This window comes from Polypterus senegalus, chromosome 15 (genome assembly GCF_016835505.1).
Source record: "Polypterus senegalus isolate Bchr_013 chromosome 15, ASM1683550v1, whole genome shotgun sequence".
NCBI lineage: Eukaryota > Metazoa > Chordata > Cladistia > Polypteriformes > Polypteridae > Polypterus > Polypterus senegalus.
The window spans coordinates 58,908,504-58,929,298 of record NC_053168.1 but is presented as its reverse complement, the minus strand read 5'-3'; the positions used below and the strand labels follow the sequence as shown (position 1 = coordinate 58,929,298).

Genomic DNA, 20,795 nt, shown 5'->3' with positions numbered 1-20,795 from the left:
TACAAAAAAGTATCTAAAGAATTAAACATCCCATGAAGCACAGTGAAAATAGTCATCAACAAGTGGAGAAAATATGACTCAACGTTGACTCTACCAAGATCAGGACAAGACTGATGAGAAGACAAGGAGAAACCTGGTCAGGGAGGTCACCAAGAGGCCTACAACAACATTAAAGGAGCTTCAGGATTTCCTGGCAAGTACTGGTTGTTTCCTACATGCAACAACAATCAGTCATATTCTTTATATGTCTGGGTTGTGGGGTAGGGTAGCAAGACAAAAGCCTAAACAAGCTAAACGTAAAACATCCAAGCCCGGCTAAACTTTGCAAAAACGTATGCGCAGCCTCCCAAAACCATATGGAAAAATGTATTATGGTCTGATGAGACCAAGTTTGAACTATCTGACCATAATTCCAAAAGTTATGTTTGGCACAAACATAATGCAGCACATCATCACATACCCAACGTGAAGCATGGTTGAGGCAGCATCATGCTTTGGGGCTGGTTTTCTTCAACAGGAACTTGGGCTTTAGTCAAGGTGTATGGAATTATGAATATAGAGAAGTATCAGCCTATTTTACTACAAAAACTTCAAGCAACTGCTAGGAAGCTGAAGATGATAAGGGACTTCACATTTCAGCATGACAACAACCCAAAGCATACATCAAAATCCACAAAGCAATGGCTTTATCAAAGGAGGATCTATGTTCTGAAATGGTCCAGCTACAGTCTGAAACGTAATCCAATTCAAAATCTGTGAGGTCAACTGAAGAAATCTATGCACAGGAGATGCCGTCATAATGTGACGGATCTGGAATTGTTTTGCAAGGAGGAGTGGGCAAAAATCATCAGGAGTGCTATAATAAAATCAAAAACTTCTTCAACTAAATACTAGTTTATGGGGTGTGTACACTAATGCAAAAGAGTTTTTGTATGATTTTTTCACTGAACAGTTTCTGATTTGATTCCATCTTGTTTGTATAGATTGCAGTTTTGCAATAAAGGTGGAATAAGTTCTAACAGGATTTTTCTTGGTTTAATTTTTATCACACAAAATCTGCCATTTTGGAAGGGGGTGTGTAGATTTTTATATCCACTGTAGCTATTGATAAACTAGTCCTTTATTCATAGTCTTCTCTAATATGAATATGGGTTATGAGCACTCCAGAATTTCAGTTTGGTATAGGACTATGAGTAATCCTGAATTTGGCATAAATAACAGACCTTCTCCCTCTGAAACAGTTACTTGTTTTATGGTGGTCTTATTTATTATCGGGGACTTTCCAGTAAACAAATTAAAGGTAATAAATATATAAATATAAAAAAAATCCACTACCTGAATAGAGTTAGCAAAGTTATTGTTCATATATACTGCATAGCAAGTTGGTCATTTAATTTTAGGATTGCTTAATAAGAACTCCTAGACTTTGTGTTGGAACTATATCATCATTTACACTAACAACCTCTTAGTTGACTTGAGCTTACCAACATTATTTTTTTTTTCTTGGCTTCTGAATTATGGTGATTCTAGTTTCACATTCATTTTGTAATTTTATTTTCTTTGAAGACCTACTCTTTTACTTTAATGCTATCTGCATAATTTTGTTTTGCCATTATGTAATAATGCTTTTCATTGTATGGATCTGCTGACTAGACATAGTGGTTCCTTGCCAGAATCACTCAGAAGTTGTGATGAGGGACATTATTGGTGTGATGCTATTTAAGACAATGTTGTGTATCACGATGTGTTCAAGATTGTGAATATTCAAACAAAAATGTCTGAATGTGCAAATATACATTCCTCGGTTTTCTGACTTTTTTGTTTAGTACTTGAGAGTCCAATAAGCGGGAAAACAGTAACTTTGTCCTCATGACAAGACCCTCTATATCCTTTGAACTGGCAACTTGCTGGGCAAAGCAGTCCTGTTGTTAAGACAGTGGCTGTCTTGTTTCTGTCTGAGTGACCATACACTAAGGAAGCTGTTGTCTTGTCTAGCTATTGGTTTGTCTGTACTGCCAGTTAATCCTCAGTCTAAACTACTACTGCTGTCTTGTTTTTGATGCACTACCTAGTGTCCAAGGAGGCAGTCTCTTTTTTCACTGATTTATATTTTAGATTTTTCCTTCTTTGAAAATGGCTTTAATTTTAGTTCAAGGTTTTGGTTTAAAATTTGCTAAAATTTCGCTAACTTGGATTTCTATTTCTGGGAAGTTAACTTCCGCCACTTAAAAGTAACACTGGGGATATGGCAAGCAAAAAATGAAAAATGAGTATTTAAAACAAAACAAGACAAGACATAAGACATTAGGGTTATATTTATACATACGCAGAAGGTTTATGAACTATACAATAACATATATTGATCAATAGATTATTTCATTCAAGGTGTAATATTACCCAAAGGCAATTAAAAGTGACAATTTAATAATTACTTTATATTTTACAGTAAGTTAGTTCTGGAAATTTTCTCATTGAAAAATTTTACCACCTGAATTTACAGATGTCTAGTGACACAATAAAATGCTCTGCTATTCTAAACTCACGTGCAAAACTCATCAGTTCCTTAGTTAACTGCAGCCATTCCTAATTGATTCCAGAAGCTTGAGGATGGCTGGGATGGCAGAGGCGGAAGAGAGTAATGAGGGGGTCAGATGCAAAGTACAGCTTCTTTGCAGTGCCAGAAATGCTGAGCAATTTTACGGTCAATTGGTCTGAGCATCTGGAGCCATACATCATAGCACAAGCCTCTGGTAATGGGGCCAGCTCACACACTAGCTTAGGGAACACTGTAATGACTTGCTGTCACACCTAAGCGCAAAGTAACTTAATCCATGAAGCTCTAAAACATAGTCTTTATTTTTCAAAGGGTAGAGATCCCTAAAGGGTGGCCGTCAAGTACGCTATGAATCAAAGCTGTTCCATATATTTCATGAGACATGGCAGGGCATATTAGAAAACTCATTTAGACATTAATATGATCAAAATCTTTTAATTATGACCTTTTGTGAACCAATGCCTACAATAAGTTATTACTGATTATAACAAATTTACAGTTTTGTTGTGAGTCAAATGTAACAGTATACCAGCACTGTAATTTTTTACTTGAGAATTTTTGAACACAAAATATTTGCCAATAGCATGCTTTTTTGTTTTATAAGACAATAGTTGTTGTGTAAACATTGATATTGTCATAAAAATATTACTAGCCATAATCATACAAAAAAATGTAAGTATAGACAACTTGTAAAAGAAAATGCTTTGAGGTTTTATATAGTGCAGTAACCACACAAATACTTTGTCTTATGAAACAATTACGATTCCAATCAGTAATTAAAATCCATTCATTCATTTCTTGAAGCCCAATGTTAGAGTGATGGGGTGCCACTCATTATCCTGGTAATTCCTTCACCTTTTCAATTAATTTGGAAATTTAACAAGTTTAACTTTATAACTTCTAGTCAGTAAATGAAGTTATACGTGTAATTTATGTAAGTTTAAATTGAATGTTTAAAGATCAGGTTCAAATTGGGGAAGAAATTAGCTGCAAGAACACTAAAAGCCATAGGATAACATCAAGGGAGTTTATAGAAATTGGAAATTACTTAGTTTTAATTGTGTATTTTTCATTCATTAATTTTTTCTATTCCTGGAACACTTCATAAAACAATGAACAAGAAACGTGCAAATACCATGAGAAAAATGATCGGAAATGGAAAATTTGCTCAAGTGATGAAAACTAAAAGGCTTATAGCATCAAAACATTTAGGCAGTGTTCATACCCAACAAATAAAAAGTTATCTACTGTATTTTTCTTATTGCAAAATGTTTCTGCAAATATAATTTAATTCAAAGAAAAAATGTTTAAAAATACAATGAAGAAAATTTCAGAGATATACAGTCATTTACAAGACAATTAAATACATTTTCAAGATTCCACAACAAAACGAATAAACAAAAATATCACATGACACTTTATATTTTAAGGAGCTGCATTCAATCATTTATTATTACACAGAAAATGACTGTTTTCTACATTTCTGAATGGTACAGAAGAAAGCAGTCAAGTCAAGATGTGAAAAACCAGCTTGTAAGCTAAAACCTTCCACAAAAATAACCATAAAAATGCTACAAAATGAATAGGAGAATTTATACTTATTTTCCTACAAACTAATCCTAATAAGGAAAGGAACAGCATAATTTCCTGAAGGGATTTAATACCTTACCCCCTATAGAAAAGCAAAAAGTACTCTTAGAATATGAGATTTCTTAGTTTAAGGAATATACAGTATGATTCATGTTTCCAGCTATAAATCTGCAGAAAAACAGATGTGTAAAAATTGGAAAAGGAGTCAAAATAAAAATGCTGGGCTTTTAATGTCTGTGTATATTAAAAGGATATTTCTTAAATGTATTCAATAAACTACTGAAGAGTTATGGGTTCTGTGATGTCAAAAGTGTGGTAAGAGTTATTATATGGTTAGGGCAAGCAATTTAAAAACAAAAAAAACCTCAAGGAATAAAAGTGTCACTCATGGGATGAAGAATGCCCAAATTTGATTAAACACATAATGGAACCCTAAGTGTCACCTTTATATTTTAAACAGTCAATTAGTTACACAACTACCACCACTGAAAAAATAGCAAGTGTGAGTAATACAAGTCTTTAATTAGAAGATTGCCAAAGTGGTGCAGTAATCTCACAGTTGCAGGGTCCAGGGCTTAGCTACAGGACTGATGTTTTAACATTTCCCCCTTAGTGTCTCCAAATACACCAATCTCCCCCCACATCTCAGAGATGCATTTTAGGTCAACTACTAACTCCAAATTTGCCTGCCATGATAGAAGGTTGTTATATACTGTACGTGAATGTGTTCAGTGATACAATGTTGTTCAAAGTTCTTCCTATATGCATTATATGCTGGATTTGGTGTTTGGCTTCATGTTAAGGCTGACTTACAGAGATAAATGTATGAATGTTTTAAATAAACATTTTTAAGGAAGAATATTATGGAGGAATATTTCAGACAAAATAACAAATAAATAAAAGTAGTGTGAAATGTGACAGTAAATAAATAACATTAAATTTGAGTATATAATGAAACATTTCATCAAATATCATTTTTATTATTTATTTATTTCAGTGACATGTAAACAACTTAAAATAAGCCCTGAAAGGAGAATTACCACTTTCGCTCATCAAAGTTGAGAGGGTGAGTTCTAGTGAGTATTGTTTTTTGATTGGTGAATCGCCGGTAGAGCAGATGGAAACATGCGGTTATCAAGTGCCACATTCACAGCAAACACTTCAGATGTGAACTCCTAATGATGAATTTAGAGTTTCTTGAATTAAAGTAGCTGCTAAACAGAAATTCTGGGAATCTTTTTCTTGCACTAATATCCGACACACATAGTCGCAACTTTGAGCATGCAAAAGTGCCACAGGATTCACAAGTAAGACAAAGTATGTAGGTGCTTCTTGCAGATAATACAACAATAAAAAAACTACACTCGCAAGGGCCCATCTTTTCAGCTTTGATGAGTTAAAGTGACAGTGTTCATTTCAGGACTTGTTTCATGTTATGTAGGGTGTCACTCAAGTAAAGAAACAAAGAAATAATAAAAGAAATAACATAGGTTCATAGATATAGGCAACAAAAAATGTAGTTTGTAATGCATTGAGCTATTTATACTAATATTTCATTGTATTATTTATTTATTGTCACACTTCACAGTACTTTCATGTATTTGTGTATTTATTTAATTTTGTCTGAGATATTCATCACTAGAACATCATGACACTATAGGAAGATGGGTTTATATTCCTGCTGTATTTTGTACCACTTCGCATTGATCATATTCACGATAGCTCCATCCTCAACTGCTAGTCCTGGACCATGGCAACTTTTCTTACTAATAAATTCAAGAAACCTTCCATGCAATTTGTATGCTTCAGGTCATTCCATTGCTAATTTATGTATGTTTCGATATGACAGACAAAGAGAAGGTAAAAAAAGTAAATAGGGATATATAGCAGCATAAGTTAATGAAAACATTAGCACTTTTTGTGATATAATAATAAAGAAATTTATCTTCCTTTATTATTCAGGTTTCTAGCAGGTTACACCACCTGTAGACTTGTAGACCTATAAGATTTTACCTACAGGTATATGAAAATAAGAATACCAACATCTACATAATAATCATCTTTTTCAACCCTCTCAAACCTACACAGAATTTAATCTTTGGAAAATTATTGGGATTAAAACACTTAGAGAACTGTATATAGAAAATGTCTTTGCAACCTATGAACAATTAAACTTCAAATTTAACTTCCCAGCAATACTATTTTTCCACTACTTTCAAACAAGAAATTTCACTAAGAGGAACCTGCCCAATTTTCCTCAGTCCCATCCATTTCGATTCCAAAAGAAATATTGATAAGCCTTGAAGACTCAGATAGTATCTCAGACAATATATAAAAACATTTTGAAGCCTCTTCCTCTCAAAGATCCTAGGGTACGCTGGGGAAAGGAGCTTTCACTTAATATCTCAGAAAAGGATTGGAAGGCAGCCATGCATAGAATACATTCCAGCTCCTTAAGCGCAAAGGATTCAGTAATTCAAATCTTTCATTGATCACATTTATCTCATTTAAAATTGTCAAATATATTCAGGGCAAGTTCCAAATTGGGAATTTTGAAATCTAGTTCCATTCTCACTGGGACACATGTTTTGGAAGTGCACCAAATTAACAAAATTTTGGAAATAATTCTTCGAATGCCTATCAGACAGCCTTAATGTCACAACCACTACTAACCCATTAACAACTGTGGATAAAATTTTTCTCCACCTAAAAATGAAAAATAACCTTTTTTTTATTTTGATGGCTGGCAATTTTGTCAAGTGGTTACTGTTGTTTCCTTGAAAATCCAGTGCTCTGGCATTGAATCCCACATTGTTTGCACAGTTTCCCTTATTTGTCAGGTCATATTATGGTTTTCCTAACATATCCTAAAGATGTGCATTTTAGGTTAACTGTGTTAATTGTGAGAATGAGTGTGTGTGTATGAGTGACGCTTGTGATACACTGGTGTCCTGTCCAGGGATGGTTCCTGTCTTACACCCAGTGCTCCTGGAACAGGCATCTAGCCACCCATGGCTCTGAATTGGAATAAAGAGGTTTGAGTGTGCTATGTTATTAGTTGTGGTAACACATTTAATTCTGAAACAGCATTGTCAGTGATATTCTGTAAATGTTAAGAGTAGATAGATAGATAGAGAGTACTGCATCTGCATACAGCTTTTCAGTTGATGAGGGAACAAAATAAAACACATACAATACACATTACTTTTGGTATTAATAAGGCTCCCTTTCATGCTGTACTTTTCTTAGTGTGCCATTAATTAATTATAGTAAAATAAAATATGAGTTAAGTTGACACAAAACTGAAATTTACTAATTGTTAGAAATGCTTCTATACCAATATGCTGCTGGGCGCGGGTTTAATCTTTTTCAGTAGCAAAAGTTAGTTCCTTCAGATTTATCAAGCACCACTGCAGAAGTTTATTTTCTAGCTTTTCAAATCATTCTGCTCCATCCCTCAGTTAATTCTGAAGAAAGTTCATGACGGAAACTACTGTGAGAAGCACTAATTAAGTCTCTGCACCATCTTTGAGTTTATTTCAGCAATGATTTTAGCATTTTCCTTCTTATGTATAATCATGGCTTTGCCCCCTTTTACCTTATGGAATTTACAGTACAAACAATTTACACGCCATCTTCTTCCATCTTCAAATTTCCAGGGTAAGTTAAAATGCAACAGGTTGCTGGAAGGTCTAAAAACTCTCAAATTGATCTTCCTGCCAATTATAACAGATACCTAATATTTTTCAGCATTTAAATCAAGATTGAATGTGCCCTTCCTTTAATGGTATCTTGTTAGAGCGACTGATACGGCTGTCCACACAGAATAATTGCCTGTTATGTTTTTGCCCACGCTGCTAATAAATAATTGGCTATTAGCTGTTATTAACTCATTCCTAGTCTCTTTTCATTCTTTATGCTTGCTATCAAGTAAGCTTTTGTTATTTTGGAATCAGTCTTGCCAAAAGAGAAATGCTGGTGATGTGCCAGAGGTTGTCACCAAGTGTGCAACATAATCATAGTCAGCACAAAAAGCAATTTTCTTTTTATATATATATATATATATATATATATATATATATATATTTAACAGGAATGAAACAAAACTAAGATAAGAAAAAAATAGTCAAAACCAGAAAATCTTTAACTTAACAAGGCATAGTGCGACCAAATTGGCTAATGCTGAAGCTGCTGCCACTGCTAGAGGAGATGTTGGTGTTAGGTGGCATGGGTCAGCTATACAGACTTAAAAAATAAAATACAGCCACCTAGATGAGAATAAGTAAAATGTGTCTCCTGCTAGATATCTATTAAGTCAGAAGATTATGCAGTCAAGCTGGAAAGAAATTGAAAATACATTTGGTAGTTGTATTCACCAGTGTGTCACATAAATTGATGAACAAAGAAAAAATTAGATGCTAATAAGAGAAACTAACATCACTCTCCAGAGAAGGAAAAAAGCACAAATGCTTAAAAAACCTTGGGAACACAAAAATACATCCTGAATACAGACGTAAGATATTAGGTAGGACTGCAAAGTACTAACTTATACTGATAATCACAAGTCAGACTGCTAATATACAAAGCACCAACTAACTTTTAATGGCTGAATATTGTACAATAAAATTTAAAATGTGACATACATACTCACGTAAAAACTTAATGTCTAAGGGAATATAATGAACATGAGCAATTAACAAATCTAAAAATCAATCAATGGGCTAGGTGCAATATGTTGAACACTGTGAAGTGATTAGCTAGTGTAAAAAAGAACTGTTTTAATTTATTATTAAATAAACAGCACTAGGTAGTGTGCATAATTGGCCTGTATATAATCATTGGTATTAATACAACCTACATACAAGTGACTTACCTCACTTGGAAGACTTAAGACAGGAGAGGGCAGTTTTAAATAGCCAAGTCGATGGAAAACAAGAAAAACAATACATCTAACAGGTTCCAGTAAGGTCATGCCACATCTGCAGAAATAAATTAATTGTTCTGTGAACCACTAAGACTGTAAGCTTGAAATGTGTGTTACAAACAGCACACAATAGGCTATTTTAATTATATTTAATTACATTTTACTTGTCCCAAATTTAAAGCCAAACTAATATTTTAATTAACTCTTCCATCCACCCTTTTCTGAACTACTTTTTTCTGGGACAGGGCTGTCAGCTTTAATCTAAGCTGGGACCGTCTTAAAAGATTTGTTAGATTTTTTTTAGGCAAAATTCTTGTTTTTTTCATTGTGAGGATAAATCCCTTTTTAGTATAACTGTTCTGTATAGCAGGATAAAAAAAATCCTGAGGAAAAAAAAATCATGAAATGTAAAAAACAATGAGGTATACAATTTTTAAATTACATTTATTTCTTTGTTGGTAACATACTTATATATCAAAAGAAAAAAAAGTAAATTTTTTACTACTTCTACGCTTCATTTTAATTGCTGTATTACTTTCAATTTAAGACACACTTTTATCGTAAGTTTCTAAACTTAAAATTGAGGTGCACCTTAAATTTGAGGTATTTCATTGTTACAACTCAAAAGTTATGCTTTTCTGGGGAACATCTATTAAGTGTTAATCCAAACACAAATAATATAAGAAAAGAAAAATGTTCTGAATGGTCAGAAGTTGACCTTCTGTGTCTAAAGAAATACTGGAAGTAAGCGTGTATGAGCGCATACAGGTTTGTGATGTGCAACCAATTCCAGAAAAAAAAAATACTAGTATATTTATTTGTAATTCTTGTACATACCAGTTGTTTTTCCTCAAAATCTGTTTTTGAAAAGGGGTGGTTCTTAAATTTGAGAGCATCTTGAATTGAAAATATTACAGTACATCTTAAATGGGTTTTCATTTTTTCCCTTCAGCACTCAGGTTTAAAGTGAAGAGCTTCAGATGGCTCAAAATACTACTGCTTGAGGCTTGACAGTCATCCCCACCCTATACTATCTTGGCCAGACCGCTTATGTGATACTTTCAGATTTTCATTCTTGAACCTGCTAGATACTTACAGCACAGCAAGTAAAATTTTTTTACTTGTATCACTGTCAGTAGGAAGTCTGAGGTTTCTCTTTCTCATTGCTAAATGAGCAGCGGATTGAGAAAGTATTCAGACCCCTTCACATTTTTACATTTTGCTATGCTGTTTGCCTCTTCTGTGTTGTCTTTACTTAGTGCTTAGAGTCATTGTTCAGACTGTGGTCCTGAGCTCTCTGGAGTAGGTTTTCATTTGGGATATCTCTGTATTTTGCTCTGTTTGGCTTTCCCTGTCTAGTCTACCAGGGACTGGTAATGTGTGATGCATGGTTTCCTCTTAAAATTAAGGCCAAACAGTTTAATCTTGGTTTCATCAGACCAGAGAATCTCGCTTCTCACAGTCTGAGTGTTCTTTAGGTGTCAGTAGAATGTTACAGTGATGGTTCTACTTTTGGGAGTTTCTCCCATCTCCACACAGGTTTTCTGGAGCTCGGCCAAAGTAACCATTAGGTTCTTGGACACTTCTCATACCAAGGCTCTTCGCCAATTGCTCAGTTTGGCCAGGCAGCCAGCGTTTAAGAATTGTGGCTGTTGTGGTGTTTCAAACCTCACATGAAGGACACTGTGCTCTTTGGAAAATTCAGTACTTCAGAATTTTATGTAGTCTTTACCTGATCTAAGCCTTGACACAATCCTGTATCTAAGTTCTGCAGGGAATTCCTTGTATGTCATGGATTGGTTTCTGCCATGATATGATATACATTGTCAACCGTAACACCTTATATAGACAGGCATATGACTTTCCTAATTCTCTACAATCAGTTGAATTAACCACTGGTGTACTCCACACAAGATGCAGAAACATCTCAATGATGATCAACAGAATGGAATGTACATGAGCCAGTGTCAAAATCGGAATACTTATGTCAATGTATTATTTCAATTTATATTTTTAATAGTTTTAATAGTCTAGGGGGCTCTGCTCTCTGGTTGCATGGCTTGCCAACCCCCGTGCACGCCCTACATGCTGGTCATTTCCCGGATCTTCCACTTGCGACGAATCGTGCTGTGCTTTTGGATAAACACGAATATCAACTCTGTCTTTGATATCTTTCGAAACTGTTATCGCTGACAATTCTTCACATGTTGGTTTATTATATATGCAAACATGATCTTTCGGATTCATATAGAAATCCAAGAAAACTTCTTTTTCTGTGTTTTTCTGATAAAGTTTGTGTTAAGTGCGATATTTTTGGACATATGGATTTGTATCCATTACTGGCTGTAGATTTTCTAATACGTTCAATTGTTTAACTCATTCGATTCTATGTTGCATCGCTTCTCTGGGATCATAAATATAAACCTGACCGAATTGTTGTTTCTTTGCTATGTCCATATATTCTATCTCTTTTCGCTGTTCTGTTATTTTATCGAGTAATAATTTCTGTTTATTTGTGCTAATGCGATCTTTACTATCATTTTTTTGAGACTTTCGAATTTTTGTACTTTCATTATCTCTAACCTGCTCTGCATGTGTATCGTGCCAACGTTTTGAATTCTACTTTGTCATCTACTCTGTCTTTTATTTCCGGCCCGGGCGTGGTTAAATCTCTTGGCACAAAGTCTCATCTTGCAGGACTAGACAGTATCTCCCTAAAAAAGACATGTCTCATTCCAGGCTAAAAAGTCTTGTCTCGTAATAAGATTTTTTATATAATAGAGAGACAAATAATCTAATAAAGGCAAAATTCTAAAGACTGGAGGATAATAAATGTTGTATCCCAGGAGCAAAGTACAAGGTGTCCCAAGCTCTAAGACTCCCTGAAAGCCTGAAAATTAGAAATCAGAATTTTGAAGACATCCTTGAAAATACATTTTAAAATAAGAGCAATTCAGAGAGCAGTTCCAAGTTAGTATTGATTAATGAAGACAATGTCTTTGCTTTTAACCATTTTAATGACTTCTCTTTCTACAATCTCAAAAATCATTTAGTGTTGCTTGAACATTACCTCTGCAGACAGAAATTTTATTGACCATTTCGTGCGCAAAAGCCTCTGATAATATTAATCGAGATGTTGTGCTACCTCTTTTTCTTTTTCTTTACTGCGTGCCTATCCTAACACACTTTACCTCTCATAAAACTATAAATGTGAACAGGCTTTCTTTTGGTTATTATTTGAATTGGCAGCTTTTGTCACAGTCCAATCAAATAAAACAAGTAAAAGATAAAAAAGACAAACTTTGTTACAATTATTTTGTTTGAATGACATGGGGCATATGAAAGGGAAAACATAACACAGGATGTCACATTTCATTCTACACATACAAACATTTTCATATCTGCATTTTCCACATCAGGAAAACAACGTATATGTAGACTGTGACCTAGCAAAGGTCTACTTAGCAGTTTTGCTTCCTTCCATGAAAATCACAAGTGGTTTTAGCTGAATCAATGTTGCATACACAATAAGTATAATTTTCAAATTAAAGCAAAAATGATGTAATTACTTAAAATAATATCTACTTTGCTTAATGACTATAAAATATTTACAATAACAAAAGAAGACTTACTTTTGATTTGAAATAAATCCAATGGCTGTCAATGTTAGTAATACGTAGATAATATTCAGGACAAGCACAGTCTCAGACAGCACCTGTTTTGCGAGTATAAACAAAATACTCCATGAAATCAAGTTAGGGAACATTGATAATTTTAATAAATCTAAACAATGCTGGATTCTATAAAAGATCTCAGTTATTTATGCTTTATTCTTCTCTAAAGATCACTGTAGAACCTGTCTAATCAGAGATATGATTTTATTTATCTTCAAATGTATGAAGCTGAATGTGTTTTTAACTTGAGTGTATATCCCCACCTATCTCTAGCACATTTTAAACAGATTTTCTGATTTTGCAGGGGAAGACAAAAGCAGGCATTCTTGAGACTTCACACGGGTATGCAAAGTTGTTCCCCGTGGTGGGTTTAGGTATTGAAATTTTGGTTTGGGACTGAAATATTTCCCCCTGAGTAATTTATTTGTGCAATACTCTGCACTTTTAATTCCTTCCCAGGCATGTACCTCCCATCGGACATAAAAAATTAAGATATTGTACATGTATTAATGCAAGTAACTAAATGTGTTAGTTTCACATTCAATTTTGTACTTTTTAGTGAATATTTTAACCAATATTCATGAGTGTAAAATGACCAATTTACAAGGCTATTTGATTAAGTAACTGTACAGTTTTTAATCTGAATGGCTCCTTTACCATAGTGACCATTGGCCTCATGTATAACACTCTGTGTAGAATGCACACTTACTTACTACTTACTGCAGATAAAACTGGAAATGTGTGTACATACAAAAAAATCCAGATGCATAAAACCGTACCTATGCCAAGTTCTATGCACTTCCCCTTTGTAAACGGCAGTACAATTTATTTATGTATAGCCCAAAATCACACAAGAAGTGCTGCAATGAGCTTTAACGGGCCCTGCTTTTTGACAGCCCCCCCAGCCTTAACTCTCTAAGAAGACAAGAAACCCCCCTCCCAAAAAAAAAACCCTAGTAGGGAAAAAATGGAAGAAACTTTGGGAAAGGTAGTTCAAAGAAAGACCCCTTTCCAGGTAGGTTGGATGTGCAGTGGGTGAACATGAAATTTAACGCACATGCAAGCACCTACAGCCCCACCCCGACTACTCCCAGAATTTTTCATATTTGAATATGCAAATCAATATAAAGAGTCCCTTCTGTTCAGTGTTATGTTAAAAGACAATGGCAAAAGCATATGGGAAAAAGAAGAATTTCAGTGAACGCGAATTATAGGCAAGGAAAAACTTACTACTGTATATACTCACATACACTCACCTAAAGGATTATTAGGAACACCTGTTCAATTTCTCATTAATGCAATTATCTAATCAACCAATCACATGGCAGTTGCTTCAATGCATTTAGGGGTGTGGTCCTGGTCAAGACAATCTCCTGAACTCCAAACTGAATGTCAGAATGGGAAAGAAAGGTGATTTAAGCAATTTTAAGCGTGGCATGGTTGTTGGTGCCAGACGGTGGTCTGAGTATTTCACAATCTGCTCAGTTACTGGGATTTTCACGCACAACCATTTCTAGGGTTTACAAAGAATGGTGTGAAAAGGGAAAAACATCCAGTATGCGGCAGTCCTGTGGGCGAAAATGCCTTGTTGATGCTAGAGGTCAGAGGAAAATGGGCCGACTGATTCAAGCTGATAGAAGAGCAACTTTGACTGAAATAACCACTCGTTACAACCGAGGTATGCAGCAAAGCATTTGTGAAGCCACAACACGCACAACCTTGAGGCGGATGGGCTACAACAGCAGAAGACCCCATCGGGTACCACTCATCTCCACTACAAATAGGAAAAAGAGGCTACAATTTGCACGAGCTCACCAAAATTGGACAGTTGAAGACTGGAAAAATGTTGCCTGGTCTGATGAGTCTCGGTTTCTGTTGAGACATTCAAATGGTAGAGTCAGAATTTGGCGTAAACAGAATGAGAACATGGATCCATCATGCCTTGTTACCACTGTGCAGGCTGGTGGTGGTGGTGTAATGGTGTGGGGGATGTTTTCTTGGCACACTTTAGGCCCCTTAGTGCCAATTGGGCATCATTTAAATGCCATGGGCTACCTGAGCATTGTTTCTGACCATGTCCATCCCTTCATGACCACCATGTACCCATCCTCTGATGGCTACTTCCAGCAGGATAATGCACCATGTCACAAAGCTCGAATCATTTCAAATTGGTTTCTTGAACATGACAATGAGTTCATTGTACTAAAATGGCCCCCACAGTCACCAGATCTCAACCCAATAGAGCATCTTTGGGATGTAGTGGAACAGGAGCTTCGTGCCCTGGATGTGCATCCCACAAATCTCCATCAACTGCAAGATGCTATCCTATCAATATGGGCCAACATTTCTAAAGAATGCTTTCAGCACCTTGTTGAATCAATGCCACGTAGAATTAAGGCAGTTCTGAAGGCGAAAGGGGGTTAAACACCGTATTAGTATGGTGTTCCTAATAATCCTTTAGGTGAGTGTATAAGTCAGGTCTTGAAATCTGAAAAATCGAGCATAAAATCAAACCCCGACTTATACATCTGTTCAGAAATGTGACACTTAAATTTTTTTTTGTTTTTACATCTTCTTGCCTACTGCAATCTTGCATCAGTTTCTCAGACGCATTGAATTTTGTTGTAGCCGCGCAGTTACCAATTTCTTCCGCTACTGGGAAATTATATATGTGGATGCCCCAAACCTTTTTGAGTCTAATCATTTTACAGTGGCGTAGTCAGCAGGATGATGACCTCCTTATTAAACCGGAAGTCGAACCTCATCAAAGACTCAACACACTATCCAAACCTGCAACCGAAGAAAGGTCAGATGGGCGTACCTGAGTTGCCAGGCTTGGGTCAGACGTTGTATATCAGGGAAAACCAAAGTGTGCTTCGACCCACCAACATTTCAAAGGCACCTGGGTATGTAGAAAGGGGACCTAATCTCTTCATTTAAAAGACAGCAGTGGAACAATGACCTTAAATCTGCAAAAAATGCAGTGGTTCTGGTAGATGGCCAACGCACATTACATCCCATGCCACAGGGCCCCCACTTTGTATTATATCGGGTGGCAATTAGCTGTTAGTGTTCTTAGTTCCATGGACTTACCGGCATTAAGTCTATGAATTGGCTCATACTGGAGTGATTTTCTTCGCCCGGGATTAATGAGGAGGTCCACCACTTTTGTATGTTCTGTCTGGAATGGCAATTGCAACAGATTCCTAGGAAGGACCGTGCTTCTCTACAGCAGTCCCATTACCCTTAATTGACGTCCCCTTTGAAAGAATCGGGGTCGATCTGGTGGGACCCCTACAGCCCTCTGCCAGAGGTCATAAATATATAATGGTCCTGGTAGATTATGTTACCCGATATCCCGAAGCTGTTCCCCTGCACTCAGCAACATCAAAAGCTATTGCACGGGTGTTGGTAGGGGTCTTTGTGAGAGGTGGCATCCCTAAAAAAATCCTGATGGATCAAGGGACGCCTTTTACCTTGGAGACGTTCAGGGATACGGCCAAATTACTGAAATAAAACATGTAAAGACCTTGGTATATCATCCTCAAACCGATGGTCTAGTCAAGAGGTTTAATCAAACTCTCAAACAGATGCTACGCAAGGTAGTTAAAGAGGATGGAAGGAACAACAACAACAACAACATTTATTTATATAGCACATTTTCATACAAACAGTAGCTCAAAGTGCTTTACATATTAAAGAATAGAAAAATGAAAGACACATTTATAAAACAAAATAAATCAACATTAACATCGAATAAGAGTAAGGTTCAATGGCCAGGGGCAGAAAAACAAAAACCCCAGACGGCTGGAGAAAAAATAAAATCTGTAGGGATTCCAGACCATGAGACCGCCCAGTCCCCTCTGGGCATTCTACCTAACATAAATGAAACAGTCCTCTTTGGATTTAGGGTTCTCACGGAAGGGCTTGATGATGATGATGGTCACGTAGACTTCTGCCTTTTAATCCGTCCGAACTGGGATCAGCTCCTCCCCCTCATCCTTTTTGCATATAGTGAAATACCACAAGCCTCTATGGGTTCTTACTATTTGAATTGTTATATAGACGGCAACCTTGAGGTATACTGGATATTTTAAAAGATGGTTGGGAGGAGGAGGAGGAGGCCCTTCCATCTGCAAATATACTGGAATACATTGCACAGTTACATGATAGATTTGCAAAAATCAGACCTATTTTAAAGTCTCACAAGGAAAAGGCGCAAGCAGCCCATGTCCGTTGCTATAATCATGGTAAGTCTCTTCGGGAGTTCCACCCGGGGTATCATGTCATGGTTTTATTTCCTATCTCACATTCCAAATTGCTGGCACATTGGCAAAGCCCGTATGTAGTTAAGGAGAGGAACAGGCTGGTTGATTATTTGGTTAAACAACCAAATCTTTAACCCAGCAAGCGGATTTATCATGTAAATCTGCTGAAACCGTGGAAGGAAACAGACTCGGATCCCTTCTCCAAACAGCACCGATCACTCTTCCCCCAAAAATTAAACCTTAACATTGGTGATAATCTTACTCACCGACAACAACAGGAGGTTGAAGCAGTTATCCTGTCTGTCTCAGAGGTAGTAAGTGAGAAACCTGGACAAACCTCCCTGGTTGTACATGACATTGTGACAAAACCCGGGTTAATATTCCGAGAATGCCCATATTGTCTTCCCAAGACAAAAAAAGGCAGAAGTGGAGCTGGAGATCCAACAAATGCTGGATCTTGGTGTTATTGAGGAAAGTTATACTCCTTGGTCCAGTCCTATCGTTTTGGTCGGAAAGCCTGATTTGAGTTGGAGGTTTTGCAATGACTTCCGTCAGCTGAGTCAAGTCTCCCAATCCGATTCACCTCCTTGAGTGAATAGAACAAGCCAAATTTTTGACTATTCTTTATATGACAAAAGGGTATTGGCCGGTTCCCTTAACGGACTCCACAAAGGAGAAGACAAAGCATTTAGTACTCCTAGAAGACACTGGCAGTATTGGGTTCTTCTATTCGGATTACATGGGGTATCTGAGACATTCCAACGTCTGGTGGACAAAGTGCTCAGTCCCCATAATTCATATAGTGCTGCCTACTTAGATGACATGGTCATTTATTCCAGCACCTGGAATAAACACCTACAACAGGTTCGAGCTGTATTGCACCCACCAGCGAAAGCTGGACTTCATATTAATCCAAAAAAATGCTACTTTGGACTAGTCGAAGCCAAATATTTAGGTTACCTAGTGGGCCAGGGTATAGTTAGACCACAGTGCTCTAAAATAGATGTCATATTGAATTGGCCCTGTCCGATGACAAAGTGGCAGATACAGGCCCTTTCGCAGATTATCACCAGTTTGTACATCGTTTCTCAGAGAGAGCCACGCCCTTGACCAATCTCATAAAGAAGGAGAAACTGAATCATGTGTTATTGGATAGAACAACAGAAGCTGCATTTAGTGACCTGAAGAAGTCCCTTATGTCAGCTCCAGTCTTGAAAGCCCCAAATTTTTCTTTATCTTTCATCCTCCAGACAGATGCTTTGGACACAGGTCTTGGAGCCGTGCTGAGCCAAAGTGCTGGAGTGGAACACCCCGTTATGTACCAGAGTCGAAAATTGTTGGACCGGGAGACCAGGTATGCGGAAGTAAAGCAGAAGGCTTTGCCAATTAAATGGGTAATTACTCAGATGTGGTACTACCTCTTGGGGCTTGAATTCACCCTGGTGACGGACCATGTACCTTTAGAGTGGATGGCCTTGCACTGGGACTCAAACCCATGAGTCACAAGGTGGTTCTTGGACCTACAACCCTACAAGTTTTCGGTCATTTATCGTTGAGGTATACTGCAAGTTAATACTGATGTTCTTTCCTGGAGTCACCACCTCACGGACAGGTACACCTGACCCAATGTGTGAATAGGAGAGAGCTGTATGGACTAAGTGAGGGTAATCCCATGCCAGGCCAGGGGGTGGTGGGGTGGTCTAACCTTTCTTCTGTTGTCTCTGCAGACAAAAAATGGGAAAACCTCACAATGTTGAGATATTTAGGGTATCTTATCAATTTAACCAAGGAAAACTCCACACAGAACCTTTGAGAGAATTATTCAACTTTTATCATTTGAGTGTAAATTATCTCTTTTTAAGATTTCTCTTGTTGATAGTAACTCTAGGAAAGACTGCACTACCTTTTCTTTTTAGTAAAGGGAGTGAAGCTTTCAGAAATGTTCATAATATTAAGTGCTTAAGTCCTGTTTGTGAATTGTGAAAGGTGTCCACATGCTTGGCAAATTTTCTTAAGATAGGTGTTGGGTTCCACTTTATTTAATATTTTTTGTGGACAATTATAAACACAATAGCAAAAAGTGCAAAAGTATGAAGAGTACAATGCAACTAGTGAGTAGCTTCTCTGCTGTCTATTGGATATGTTTTCATTTTTGTTCCAAATTAGTAATCAAATTTGAGTTTTTATGTATGTTAATATTGTAAGGTTTTGCAATTTAGTGTTATTATGTTATTGTTATAAATTTATGAGCCTTATGTTATACAGACATAAACTGAACTGAAATTGGGTTTGGTGCATTTAAGGTTTGCCTCTTCGAATATATATTTTTGGATTTTTTCCCACAAACGATTGAGATGTCTTCTCCAGGTAAGGAGGAAGAGGAGCTGCCTTAGTGTTGGAGCTAAATTACCTTAGAGTCTTGTTCACAAATGAAAGTTCTGAGAATTATGTGATTGATCCGTTTATTTATGGGGCAGTGTGGTCACCTCACCATTGTGGGTTGATGGCTTATAGGAGGTGATGCATATCAGAATGAAACTGTCACACAGCTAATCAAGCTACATAACCATTTTCATGTACCTATATCATCATGGTCACAAGAAAAGTGGCAAAAAGGACTGGCATTTCACTATTATTTCAGAGCCTTCAAGTAAAATATACTACAAATGTCAACATTATCTGTTTATTTTGCAACAGAGGTTTCTAAAGATTGACCTTCAAGGGCTCACTTGCCTCTTGTTGATAACCAGAATGGAAAGACCATCATAAAACATAAAAAAGGATCATCCATCCTCTTGACAGCAGTTTGGCCAGTCTTTGTTGCAACTGCTTTAAGTTTATTGTTATCTGAATTCTTACTACTGTATTTTCTTCTTAACTGTCACCCCATGGGATATAAAGAGAGATGCCAAGTTTCCAAGTATAAGTTTTCCAAAATAAAGCTACAGCAGATAAGCATAAGGAAACAATTTAGAATATATATATATATATTTTATTCTCACACACATTTAGTCACGGTATATTCATTTTTTTGTTGTTGCGTACAACAGAGTGCTAATTTGCCATCTGTAGTTTTGAAAAGATTTTCACAGTATGAGCTTTGGTCTCAATTTTTAAGCCTCTAGTATATGACAATAAAGATGAAGAAATTTACAAAAGTGTGGTACTATATATTAATACAGGCTCTGTTTAATGCGTAAATGAATAAAGTTATATTTAAAACATTCAGCCTTCATTAAAAGAAAGTGTATGCGTCTGCAGTAGTTCAATCATTTTGGTCAGCCATATTCCACACAGTACTTCATTACTGTACTACAGACAAGACAACCAATATTGTTAGTATAATAAAGAAACTTAAAGACCATATTATACAGTTATCAAAAGAAGCAACATTTCATAAAACTAATACATATCATTTAATGGTGATAGCTATGATCAAAGATATACACCTTGTAAAAGGCGCTATATAGCACCCGACCCGGCACAGACTACGCAGAGGCACGTGTAAAACAAACAGGCTTTTTTATTTCTCTTCACCTGTGGGCGCACGTCTTCCCTGTGTCCCACAGGCCCAACACAGTCCCAAAGCACTTTAATACAGAGCTCTAACAACCCTTCCTGGCACCACCACTCCTCCCAGGCAACCTCGTCCTCTTCCTCCCGATTCTGGCCATGAATAAAGGGAGGCTGGCCTGTTTTATAGCCCACCCGGAAATGTTCCAGGTGCTTGACCAGCTGGTCCTGATTGCACCTCCGGGTGGGGCTGATAACTTGTCCATCCGGGT

At 36.6% G+C, this 20,795-nt stretch overlaps 1 protein-coding gene across 2 annotated transcripts in view; it reads right to left on the bottom strand.

Annotated features, from left to right (window-relative positions):
* Positions 1-20,795, bottom strand: part of agmo (alkylglycerol monooxygenase) — a 286,102-nt gene that overhangs the window by 77,493 nt on the left and 187,814 nt on the right. Inside the window, exons 11-12 of one of the 2 annotated variants that reach the window (XM_039737289.1) lie at positions 12,701-12,783; positions 9,018-9,123 (exon numbers count right to left, since the gene is read on the bottom strand). The exons of the other annotated variant lie outside the window; for it this stretch is intronic. Of the exons in view, the coding sequence (XP_039593223.1) occupies positions 9,018-9,123; positions 12,701-12,783 (189 nt within the window). The remainder of the gene's footprint in view (positions 1-9,017; positions 9,124-12,700; positions 12,784-20,795) is intronic. 2 annotated transcript variants of the gene reach the window in all.